The sequence below is a fragment of the Pelodiscus sinensis genome, chromosome 6 (assembly GCF_052426305.1).
Source record: "Pelodiscus sinensis isolate ZL-2025 chromosome 6, ASM5242630v1, whole genome shotgun sequence".
In the NCBI taxonomy this organism is placed as follows: domain Eukaryota; kingdom Metazoa; phylum Chordata; order Testudines; family Trionychidae; genus Pelodiscus; species Pelodiscus sinensis.
The window spans coordinates 102,330,482-102,343,124 of record NC_143057.1 but is presented as its reverse complement, the minus strand read 5'-3'; the positions used below and the strand labels follow the sequence as shown (position 1 = coordinate 102,343,124).

General features: G+C 41.7%; 1 protein-coding gene across 1 annotated transcript in view; it reads right to left on the bottom strand.

The window, feature by feature from the left end:
* Positions 1-402: 402 nt before the first annotated feature.
* The window catches only part of FGF10 (fibroblast growth factor 10), an 89,356-nt gene continuing 77,115 nt past the window's right edge, over positions 403-12,643 (bottom strand). The window contains 2 exon segments of the mRNA NM_001286925.1: positions 403-1,124; positions 8,546-8,649. Of these exon segments, the coding sequence (NP_001273854.1) occupies positions 927-1,124; positions 8,546-8,649 (302 nt within the window). The 3' untranslated portion in view covers positions 403-926.

Below are 12,643 nucleotides of genomic sequence, written 5' to 3'. Positions count from 1 at the left end.
CCCAAACATGAACGCACCTGAGAAAAAGATTTGACCCTCTCCATCCTTTTCATACAAGCAACAACACCATCCTGACAAAGTATTTCTTGAAGTTTGTTTGTTGTTTTTTTGTTTTTGTTTTTGCTTAAGTGCAAAACAGTTTAGAAGAAAACAGATTTAACATATTCACTGCAATGCTAACTTTAACTTACAGACATGTTTCCTATTCTCAGGCTGTCAGTGAAGCTTTGAAAGTTTACTCTATCAACCTCTGAGAGAAAAGTTGAAGAAAGGGAAAAAATAAGGAAGCAACTGAGGAAATCATTTAAAACAAAAACAAAAAGATATTTAACATCCTATTAAATAAATAATTTAGAGAGAAATAAGAAAGTATGAAATTAGAATATACAAGGAACCATACTATTCATTATGTTAGAACAGTTTAATGCTAATATGCTTATATTTCTTAATCCTATCCATTCTTCCATGAGACTGTTCCAGAAACTTCTTTATTTGTGCATATGACCGAAGTGCTTCCAGTAAATGCTTGTGTGTCTAACTGTTCATTGGCTCATTAGGCTTGAATGAGCAATGAAGGTCTTTGATATGAGTTAGTATTCCATAAATAACTTTCCCCGAAGATCATTCAACAGATTGTCTCACGTCCTGCAAGTTCTGTCGCAGAGATAAAAAAAAACATTATTCACACTGGGAATAGTTCCCATCCCATTTGATCCAGCTTGTATCTTGATTATAAGATATGACACAGAACTAATTACAAGTCCTTCATGTGCCAGCAATGAGCACAAAACCTTCAAAGGCTTCTCTCCCTTTTCAAACAAGCAGACGTCTGCACTGTTTCTTTGCCTTTTTTCTCTTCAAGAGGATTACCAAGTATCCTTGACAAAAGAGCCTTTGGTCCAACTGCATCAATAAAACAGTTCCTCCTATGACATTACTACCATTGGAAGAAAGTGAGCGGAGGTGTTTTTCCTCCTTGTTTTCTGTCCTCTCTTTGTAGCACCTCTTCCATTCAAGGCCACAAACATTTGTCTTCCATTGTGTTTCCAATTTAAGGATGCATATGTGTTGTATCCATTTTCTTCTATTCTTTCCTTCAATTTACAATCACTGTTAAACTCTTTCTGTTAAAAGAGAAAAATGAATAAGAAAGTTCAGAACACAGAGACTTTTAAACAGTACAGTATATGAAGGATAAAATAATATAAAACAATATCCTGAAGAATTCCAAGGTGTTTTGCAACTTTTCTACATAATCTAGATGATTATTATAAAATTATACAATTTGCTTATTGAAATATTTAACTGTATGCACATAACACATCACTTAGGGTACAGAACAAAAATGTAACCAATTGGTCAATAAATAATTATATATAGTAATAAAAATATATAATTCACCCACTGGTGAAATGCAGCTATCTCTGGGAAGGAACATGTCAGCAATCCTCCAGTAGTTTCTTAGTTATAAGGTTTCCCTGTGTAGCTTCCATGGACTCATTCCCTGTGTAGCATTCATGGACTCATTCACCACAGAAGAATCATAGAAGATTAGGGTTGGAAGAGACCTCAGGAGGTCATCTGGTCCAACCCCCTTCTCAAAGCAGGGCCAATCCCAACTAAATTATTCCATATGACAGCCATGGCTTTGTCAAATTTGGACTTTGAAAACTTCTAAGGATGGAGATTCCACCACCTCCTTAGGTAACCCATTCCAGTGCTTCACCAGCCTCCTAGTGAAAGAGTTTTTCCTAATATCCAACCTAGATCTCCCGCACTGCAACTTGAGACCATTGCTTCTTGTTCTGTCATCTGCCACCTCTGAGAATAGCCTGGCTCCTTCCTCTTTGGAATCCCCCTTCAGGTAGTTCAAGGGTATTATCATATTCCCCCTCATTATTCTCTTCAGACAAAATAAGCTCAATTCCCTCAGTTTCTCTTCATATGTCATGTGCTCCAGTCCCCTAATAATTTTTGTTGTCCTCCACTGGACTCTCCAATTTGGCAAGATTCTTTCTGTAGTGGGGACCCAAAGCTGAATTCAGTACTCCAGATATAGCCTCACCAGTGCTGAAGAGAGGGGAATAATCATTTCCTTCAATCTGTTGGCAGTGCTCCTACTGTGCCGTTAGTCTTTTTGCAGCAAGGTCACACTTTTGACTCATAGCCAACTTCTCATCTACTCTAATCCCTGGGCCCTTTCCTGCAGAACTACTGCTTAGCCAGTCAGTCCCCAGCCTGTAATAATGCTTGGGATTCTTTCATCCTAAGTGTAGGACTCTGCACTTTTCCTTGTTGAACCTCATCAGATTTCTTTTGGCCCAATCCTCCATGTTGCATGTCTAAACAAATGCAATCATTGCAGTTGCTTGATCCAGGTTATTGGTAACATAGGTTAAATGAATCATTAAATGATAAACTTTAAGCTCATTTTAACTAAAGTGCATTCACACCACTGTGTCATTCAAAGGGAGATTTTAGGTGGGTATAAATCATTCTGTCAGTGTAAATGGAGCTTAAACTGGATGGGAGGCACCTTTAACATGACGGAATAGTATAAAGGGCCTTAGCATGAATGAGGATCAGGCCCTGAAAGACTTCAGTGCCTGGCCCACTATCCATATTGTAAGAATTCTCACAGTGAACCTAACAAACTTTTTTATACATGCTGCAAAGGATGAATGTTTTCCATTTTTCAAGAAAAGTGGTATCAGTTTGATTGGAGAGGATGTAAAACATAAAAGGCATGTATGTTGTCATGGGGGGGCTAATTGTTTCTGTAATATTTACCATACACAGATCTGCTTTTCAGGAGTGATGACAGAAATGTCTTTAATAGACAAATAGCTTCCACATTGGAAAAAAGGAAGCCATTTCAATAAAGCCACTTAAATACAAATTGGAAGTCTTTTACAAGTAGGTCATTTGAAACCCTGCACATTGAAATGTTCAGTAAGACACAAAGCAGTATATAGTTCTGTAATTCCTACTGTGACAAAGCTCCTATGAAAACTTGGTGAGTCCTGTGCTTCCTGGCGGATTCTTCTTGACACAGAGGCTCATAGCAGCCCACGGTTTTAGGCACCACACTTAGGGCTTTAGTTTGCTGTTTGTTGAGCTCCTTTCATTATTGGCCAGTGTATAGTAAAACAGAGAATAAACTCCACAATCCTTTTCCACAAGAGAAGTGGGGAGGTAGCATGCTCATACTAGCTGCAAAATACCAATCAAACAGCTGACAGATTTTCGATAAAAAATAATTAATTTGACTTCTGTTTTCCCTGATACAGAGTTCTATTCTAATCCAAACTTTCATCCCACTTCACAGAAGATATAAATAGACTACATGATAGAATCAGGTGGCATAGAAATTTTACTGGCACAAGTTTGGACATTAAGCCCATTAGTAAATTATGTAGGCCACTCTAAACAAATGCCAGCATCATGCTTTACCTGCATATATTCTGCTCACATTTTATGGAAATGTTTCAGAGTGTTTTAAAAATATTTTGTATGCATTTTGGGAAACCTCAAAATATCATTAAATATTTTTTCTATTAGGCAATTTTGTGACTTAATAGTACCAATATTGCAAAGGACTTCGGCTAGGGAAGAAAAGAAAAAGAAAAAAAAAGTTGATAGTCCCCTGTCAATACTGGATAATGGATTATCGGATCTCCAACTCAGAACTTTATAGTGACCATTATGATTTTTGGCAAGTAGAACTTTCTGGGAGAGAGGCCCAGAACCTCAAAGCTATTGAAATAGCAGAAGTGTTGTAAACAAGGCATGAGAAGTAATTCTTCTGCTCTACTCTGTGGTGATTAGGCCTAAAAAGGAGTATTGTGTCAAATTCTGGGCATCACATATTTAAGAAAAGAAGTGGAGAATTGGAAAAAGTCCAGAGAAGAGCTACAAAAATGATTAAAGGTCTAGAAAATGTGACCTATGAGGGAAGATTTAAAGAACTGGATTTGTTTAGTCTGGAAAAGGGAAGACTGAGAGGGAACATGATTACAGCTTTCAAATACCTAAAAGGTTGTTACAAGGAGGAGACAGAAAAATTCTTCTCCGTAACTTTTGATAATAGGATGAGAAGCAATGGCTTAAATTTCAACATCGAAATTTAAGTTGGACAATAGGAAAAACTTCCTACATTTCAGGATGATTAAACCTAGAGGCTACGTCTATATTGGCCCCTATTCTGTAATAGGGATGCTAATGTAGCACTTGGGAATAGGCAAATCCGTGGGGGATTTAAATATCCCCCATGGGATTTGCATTTTCATGGCTGCCGCTTTTTTCCGGCTTGTAGATAAGCTGGAGAAAAGCGCCAGTCTGGACGCAATCCTCTGGAAAATAAGCTCTTTTCCGGAGGATCTCTTATTCCTACTTTCACTCTCAAGAGATCCTCCGGAAAAGAGCTTATTTTCTGGAGGATTGCGTCCAGACTGGCGCTTTTCTCTGGCTTATCTACAAGCTGGAAAAAAGTGGCAGCCATGAAAATGCAAATATCCCCCGCGGATTTGCCTATTCCAAAGTGCTACATTGGCATCCCTATTATGGAATAGGGGCCAATGTAGACACAGCCAGAGAGGCTGATGGAATCTCCATCACTGTAGACTTTTTTAAGAGCAGGTTAGACAAACACCTGTCAGGGATGATCTAACACATGGCCAGTGCCCAAGCAGGTCAAAGTGTATTCCAGATTAGAGTTGATGTAAAAGGTTCAAGTTCCAATCCATGCGAGGTAGATGAAGGAATCAGATGAGGCAGCAAGGCCGGGTCAAGCACAGTCCAAGAAGCAACTAGGTGCCAATAGCCTATTGCTTAGACAAATCCAGAAAGGAAACAGGAAGTTTATATATGATCACCAGCTAATCAAGGTCAAGATCATATAGTTACTCAGGGTACGTCTACACTACAACGTTAATTCGAACTAACTTAGTTCGAATTAGTTAATTTGAACTAAGCTAATTCGAACTAACGGATCCAGACTAAAAAACTAGTTCAAATTAGCGTTTTGCTAATTCGAACTAGCATGTCCACATTAAGTGGACCCTGAACCAGGCTTAAGGATGGCCGGAAGCAGTGCCGGCAGGGCATCAGAGGAAGACTTAGAGCGTGGAGATGCTGTCTCAGGCTAGCCGAGGGCTGTGCTTAAAGCGTCCCGACCCCCACCCCGGACAGACAGTTCTCAGGGGTGCCCCGCTTGCAAAGCAGTCCTGGCTAGGATTGCCCGAAGTACCCACACTGGGCACATCACAGCACTCGGCCATCAGACCGGCTGCACTTGCCGCAGGCTGCCATCTGGGGAGAGGGGGCAATTGGGGGGCTGCAGGAGAGCTTCCATCCCCAGAAGCCTGCAGAGCCAGCCCAGTCCTCCCCATTGGGGGTGCGTACCCCATTCCTCCCTCACCTCCTTCCACTTACCCTTCCCTAGCCCCTCTTCTTGATGTACAAAATAAAGGACAATTGTGTTCAAAAATGGAATCTGTCTTTATTGAACAAAACTGGGGGAGACTGGGAAAAGGAGGTGGGAGAGGGGAAGAGAGAGGCTGGGAGAGGGGAGGGCAACTAAAATGATCAGGGGTTGGGAACAGGTCCCATATGAAGAGAGGCTAAAGAGACTGGGACTTTTCAGCTTAGAAAAGAGGAGATGGAGGGGGGACAGGATAGAGGTCTCTAAAAGCAGGAGTTGGGTGGAGAGGGTGCATACAGAAAAGTTCTTCATTAGTTCCCATAAAGAAGGACTAGAGGACACCAAAGGAAAGGAATGGCTAGCAGGCTTCAAACTAATAACAGAAAGTTGTTCTTCACAAAGCAAAGAGTCAACATGTGGAACTCCTTGCTGTAGGAGGCTGTGAAGGCTAGAACTAGAACAGAGTTTAAAGGGAAGTGAGATCAAGTCATGGAGGTTGGGTCCATGGAGTGGTATTAGCCAGGGGGTAGGAGTGGTGTCCCAGCCCAAGGTTTGTGGAAGGCTGGAGAGGGATGGCACGAGACAAATGGCTTGGTCACTGTCTTCGGTCCATCCCCTCCAGAGTCCCTAGGGTTGGCCGCTGTCAGCAGACAGGCTACTGGGCTAGATGGACCTTTGGTCTGACACAGGACGGCCATTGTAAGCTCAGGGCTCAGGGTCAGGGGTCTCAGTGGACCACCTTGATTTTCATGCAAACCTGCTCCTGGGTGGCCAGGCTGGCAGCTCTCCTGCCCTAGCCGGCCACTTTCCTGTGCCTAGTGTGGAGGTCGTGGACAAGGTCCATGATGTCCGCACTAGCCCAGGCAGGTGCCCGCCTCTTGCGGTCCCGGGCAAGCTCCCGGGAGCCGCCAGCCTGGTCCCGGGAAGAGGGAGAGGGCTGGGGGGCATTAGGTGGGTGGCTCGATCTGTGCCAGGTGCAGGGTCTGCTGGCTGGGTGCTGGCAGGCTTGCACCTGTCACGGGCACCGTAGCCAGCCCGTGCCCCTTTAAGAGGTCCGGGGCCGGGAGGGAGGCAGACGAGTTTCCCTGGTGTTGGCCAGAGTGGCCACCAGGGAAACCTGGGGAGGGCTAGCCTCCCACTAGTTCGAATTAAGGGGCTACACACCCCTTAATTCGAACTAGCTAGTTTGAACTAGGCTTAATCCTCGTAAAATGAGGTTTTCCTAGTTCGAACTAAGCGCTCCGCTAGTTCAAATTAAATTCGAACTAGCGGAGTGATAGTGTAGCGCCTATTAAAGTTAGTTCGAACTAACTTTGTAGTGTAGACATACCCTCAGGGATCTAGCTGACTGAGGAACCCTGGAAATTCGCCTACCCAAGTCTGAATTCTCAAGTAATTCGATGAGTTGATGCAATGTGATGACCGTTACTGCTTTCTGAGAACCCACTGGGCCTGGGTTGAAGACTAGAATTTGTGACTAGGGTCCTGACATATGCACTATGGCTACGTCTAGACTGGCATGATTTTCCGCAAATGCTTGTAATGGAAAAGTTTTCTGTTAAAAGCATTTGCGGAAAAGAGCATCTAGGTTGGCACAGACGCTTTTCGCAAAAGCACTTATTGTGGAAAAGCGTCCGTGCCAATCTAGACACGCTTTTCCCCAAAAAAGCCCCGATCGATCACGAAAATGGCGGGGCTTTTTTGCGCAAAACAAATCTGAGCTGTCTACACTGGCCCTTTTGTGCAAAAGCTTTGCGCAAAAGGACTTTTGCCTGAATGGGAGCAGCATAGTATTTCCACAAGAAGCACTGATTTCTTATATGAGATTGTCAGTGTTCTTGCAGAAATTCAAGTGGCCAGTGTAGATAGCTGGCAAGTTTTTCTGCAAAAGCAGCTGCTTTTGCGGAAAAGCTTGCCAGTCTAGACACAGCCCTCGGCTACGACTACACGACAAGGTTTTGGCGAAAAGCAGTTGTTTTTGCGCAAAAACCTGTGGAGCGTCTATACTTTAAATGAGCTCTTGCACAATTAAATGGGCAGTTAAACGGCAGAACAGAGTGCTTTTCGGCTGTAGGTAAACCTCCTTTTCTGAGGCATAACTGCTTTTAGCACTACAGCTATTGCACAAGAAGGCAAGTGTGCACACTCCAGAAAGGTTTCTTGTACAAGAAACCCCTGTGGGAAAAAGCACAGGTGCTTTAATGGCCATTCTGTGAATGGCCATCAGAGCTTTCTTACGTAAGAGCATCCATGCAGTATGGACGCTCTCTTGCGCAAAAGCACATGGATTTTGCAATGTGCTTTGAGGTGTGGATGTGCTCTTGCGCAAGAAGTTTTTATGCAAAAACTCTTGCACAAAAGGCTTCTTGCGCAAGAAGCATGTAATGTAGACGTAGCCTATAGGTAGACTTGGTATGTGTGTTAACATGAGCTTAGTGCAGCCATTTATGGGTTACATTATGTTCATTCTGTGAAAACGATTGGTGATAATTCACATACTCCACAAACACATATTCTATCTTTTCTAGGTAAATATATGTGTACCTAACTCTGATTAACCAAAATTTGCTTATGTTTCTGAGGGTGTGATTATTCCTCTCACTACTGTACTCTTGAGTGATCATCATCATGACTCCTTTAAAGCCAGTGAAGCTAACTGTGCACTCAAGAGCTGGGGTATAGCCTTTAAATGCTAAGCTGCTGATCCGTCATCTAACCCCCCCTGTTTATGGTGTTTCAAAGTATTCCCCCCCCAATTATTGACAAAGAGGATTACACCATGGACATGAAAAAATAAAATACCATTAATATTTTAAATTATTTTAGACTCTCCCTAAATTGTCTGTAGTTTCCATGCTATATTGATTACAGTGGGAAAACTCCCATACCAACACAGGTAATTTCCCTGACAAATGCCAGCAGTCACTGCCAGACATTAGCCTAATGAACTAACAACAATGAGATTACAGGGGTAGGAGCTGGTTTATGAGCCTAACATTTTCATGAGCAACTCATTGAAGCTCTACTAGAAAACTACAGCTAACGAAGCTGGTCAGTGTGCACGTGTGGGATCTGTGGTTATGAATCCTGCAGTCCATTTAAGAACAAAAGCAACATACTTACAGAGCCATAGACTTTTCCTTTCTTATTCATGGCTAAATAATAGTTGCTGTTAATGGATTTAACAGCCACAACTCCAATTTCCACAGATGTTATCTCCAATATGCCTAAAATACAAAAATAAAACAAAATAAATAAATAAGAGGCTTAGCTCAAAGACATTTAAGGAAAGTCTTTAAAGAAAGAGATCTGCCTGTTGCAGAAAAAGGATATCAAATTTAAAATAAATCCCTTCAAATCATGCTAAAATCCAGTTAATATTCTGAACCAACTGGCCAACAAGCGTTAGCAACATTCCTCTCCAAATCACTGCATGAGAATACCCAAACATTGTTTCAATTATCATGTTTCCTTTGCTAACCCTGCATTTAACCCCCCCATAAAATACTTAAACAGCTTCACTCTTAGCACAGATTTCACTACAATTTATCAGAAGAGAGATCTGAACCACAGCATTAAATTAAATCTATAGCACATGTCAATAAAATGTCAGATTTAACCCCAATCTTCAAAAAGAGTGATAAACTATTTATTCCTCATAGGACATTTAGATAAACTAAATCTCTCAGCTGCACTGATCAGTTTTGGGAAATGTATGTTGGCATTCTGGGATACAGTAAGACTAACCACATTATTAGTCCACATTATTTTAGGATATCAGAGAAATACTGTGCCCTGTTTGTAATAAATGTGGTTAGCATTGTTTTGTTCAAATAAGCTTTCTGGGATACTGAATGGCTCAAGGGACCAGTAATGGGATACAGGGTGCAACAAGTCATTGCACCATCAGTGATATTAGTGGTTCCTGCTAATTTTAGACAAAACATCAACAACAAAAACCAACCAAACAAAAAATCATCCTGCAGTGTCAGTGGCAGCTCAGTGGGTATGAAGATGACACTAAAACTGTCCATGTCCATATTGGTATTAATATCTTGTTTAGAAATCATATTTAAATTCAGGTTAAGGTTTCTGACATGGTTTATGCAGCCAGTGTTGGTGTAACCAAACCATTCTCCCCAACGTATAAACAGAACAGATCTGTACAACATGTTAAAATAGTGGCCTGCTTATACCATTCCTCACCAAGTTGATACTACCAGAGAAATTGTGTGAGTGGTAGCAATGGTGGGAAATTTTAGGAAAAACAAATCATAGGCCTTCTATACTGGCTAAGCAATCTTAGGAGCAAATTTAGTTGGAACTGGGTTTCAGCAAGTTTTCTACAGTGATGAGCTGCCAACATTTGAAGCAATGGGCTCACAACAATTTCCCTTCACACCTGTGATAAATCGTGTTCCAGGATGCAAGTGCTTTCAGAAATAAGAGGTGGAAGGGGCTGGGGAATCCATTTGTTTTCCCACTCATCTAAAAATTCCATATTATAATCACAATTAGGGGAGAAAACAACATAACTTGGAATTCAGTGAGTACATTAGTACTCTAGAATCTAGTTTACCTTGGACCGAAGTGGGACTTATGGTGAAGACCTTATGTGAGGAATATCCATTCCTGGGTCTTTCTTTGATAATTACACTATATACAGGAAAAAGCCCATTGTAAGTGGAGACTGAGTTAGCCCATTAAGCTCTTAGTGTAGGGACATTGGTGGTGTGATGCTTGGAAACTTGCAGCAATGTTTTTTGGTTTGTAGTAAAGGAATTCTATCTCTAGCATGGAGGGCTTTGGGAAGAAATCTGTTGTTTGGGTAATGCATATTATAAGCATTGTGAATCTATGTGTGACAGAGCTATCAGGTAATTTTTAATGATGAACAAGCTGGTGTGGTAATTAATATTTACCAAAAATAAAGAAAAACATGTTTCCAGTCAATTTTATGGATTGCTTTTTCTTACTGAAGAATAAGTGGCTTCACTGGTGCATCCAGCAGCCACTGAAGTGAATGGAAGCTTTCCTTTGATCTGTTAGGAGTTGGGTTTTATAATACAGGTTGAACCTCTCTAGTCCAGCACTCTCTGGTCCAGCAACATCTGTGGTCCAGCATCAATTTAGTTAGCTGTATGGTCACATATAAGGGGTGTGGCCAACGTTCCCAGGGTCCCATAAAGGTTGTTTTCAGCCACCAGTCCTTGGTGCCAGTGTTCTGTGCTATTATTTAGGTCTCATTTACCCCTAAATGTATTCTAAGAGCCCAGTAAGTATTGGAAGAGTTGGTAATGCTTTAAAAAGGGCTCTAGAGGTGATGCTGATAATTACAGGTGGGTAAGTATAACGTCAGTACCGAGCAAATTAGTAGAAACTATAGTAAAGAATAAAATTGTCAGACACACAGGCTGTGTCCAGACTCCATGCCTCCTTCGACGGAGGCATGTAGATTAGCCACATCGGAAGAGGGAAATGAAGCCGCGATTAAAATAATCGCGGCTTCATTTAAATTTAAATGGCTGCCCCGATCTGCCGATCAGCTGTTTGTCGGCAGATCGGGGGAGTCTGGACGCGATGCCCCGACAAAGAAGCCTTTCTTCATCGACACAGGTAAGCCTCGTGAAACCAGGTTTACCTGTGTCGATGAAGAAAGGCTTCTTTGTCGGGGCATCGCGTCCAGACTCTCCCGATCTGCCGACAAACAGCTGATCGGCAGATCGGGGCAGCCATTTAAATTTAAATGAAGCCGCGATTATTTTAATCGCGGCTTCATTTCCCTCTTCCGATCTGGCTAATCTACATGCCTCCGTCGACGGAGGCATGGAGTCTGGACACAGCCACAGAGGAACATAATTTGTTGGGGGAAAGTCAACATGCTTTCTGTAAAGGGAAGCCATGCCTTGCTAATCTACTAGAGTTCTTTTAGGAGATCAGCAAACATGTGGACAAGGGGGATCCCCTGTGTCCAGTTCTGGGCGCCACATTTCAAGAAAGATGTGGAGAAATTGGAAAGGGTACAGAGAAGAGCGACAAGAATGATTAAAGGTTTAGAGAACATGACCTATGAAGCCAGGCTTCATGAACTGGGCTTGTTTAGTTTGGAAAAAAGAAGATTAAGGGGGGACATGATAGCGGTTTTCAAATACCTAAAAGGGTGTCACAAGGAGGAAGGCAAAAATTTGTTCCTCTTGGTTTCTGAGGACAGGACAAGGAGTAATGGGCTTAAAGTGCAGCAGGGGAGGTTTAGATTGGACATTAGGAAAAAATTCCTAACTGTCAGGGTGGTCAAATATTGGAATAAATTGCCAAGGGAGGTGGTGGAATCTCCCTCTCTGGAGATATTTAAGAACAGGTTAGATAGACATCTGTCAGGGATGGTGTAGACAGAGCTTGATCCTGCCTTGAGGGCGGGGGGCTGGACTCGATGACCTCTCGAGGTCCCTTCCAGTCCTATTATTCTATGATTCTATGATTCTATGATCCAGTGGATATAGTTTACTTAGATTTCCAGAAAGCCTTTGACAAAATCCATCACCAAAGGCTCTTAAGTAAAGTAAGTTGTCATGAGATAAGAGGGAAGGTCCTATCATGGATTGATAACTGGTTAAAAGACTGGAAACAGAGGGTAGGAATAAATGATAAGTTTTCAGAGTAGAGAGGTAGCTAGTGGCTTCCCCCAAGGGTCTGTCCTGGGACCAGTCCTATTCAACTTATTTATAAATGATCTAGAGAAAATGAGGTGGCAAAATTTGCAGATGATACCAAATTGGTCAATATACTTAAGACTAAAGTAGACTGAAGAGCTTCAAAAAGATCTCACCAAACTAAGTGATTGGACAACAAAATGGCAAATGAAATTTAATACTGACAAATGTAAAGTAATGCACATTGGAAAAAAAGAATCCCAACTGTACATACAATGTGATGGAACTAATTTAGCTACAACTACTCAAGGGAGAGATTTTGGAGTCATTGTGGATAGTTCTCTGAAAACATCCACGCAGTGTGCAGCAGCGGTCAAAAAAGCAAATAGAATGTTAGGAATCATTTAAAAAAGGGATAGACAATAAGACAGAGAATATCCTATTGCTTCTATATAAAACCATGGTATGCCCATATCTTCAATACTGTGTACAGATGTGGTGGCTTCATCTAAAAAAAAAATTGGCATTGGAAAAGGTTCAGAAAAGGGCAACAAAAATGATTAGGGTTTTG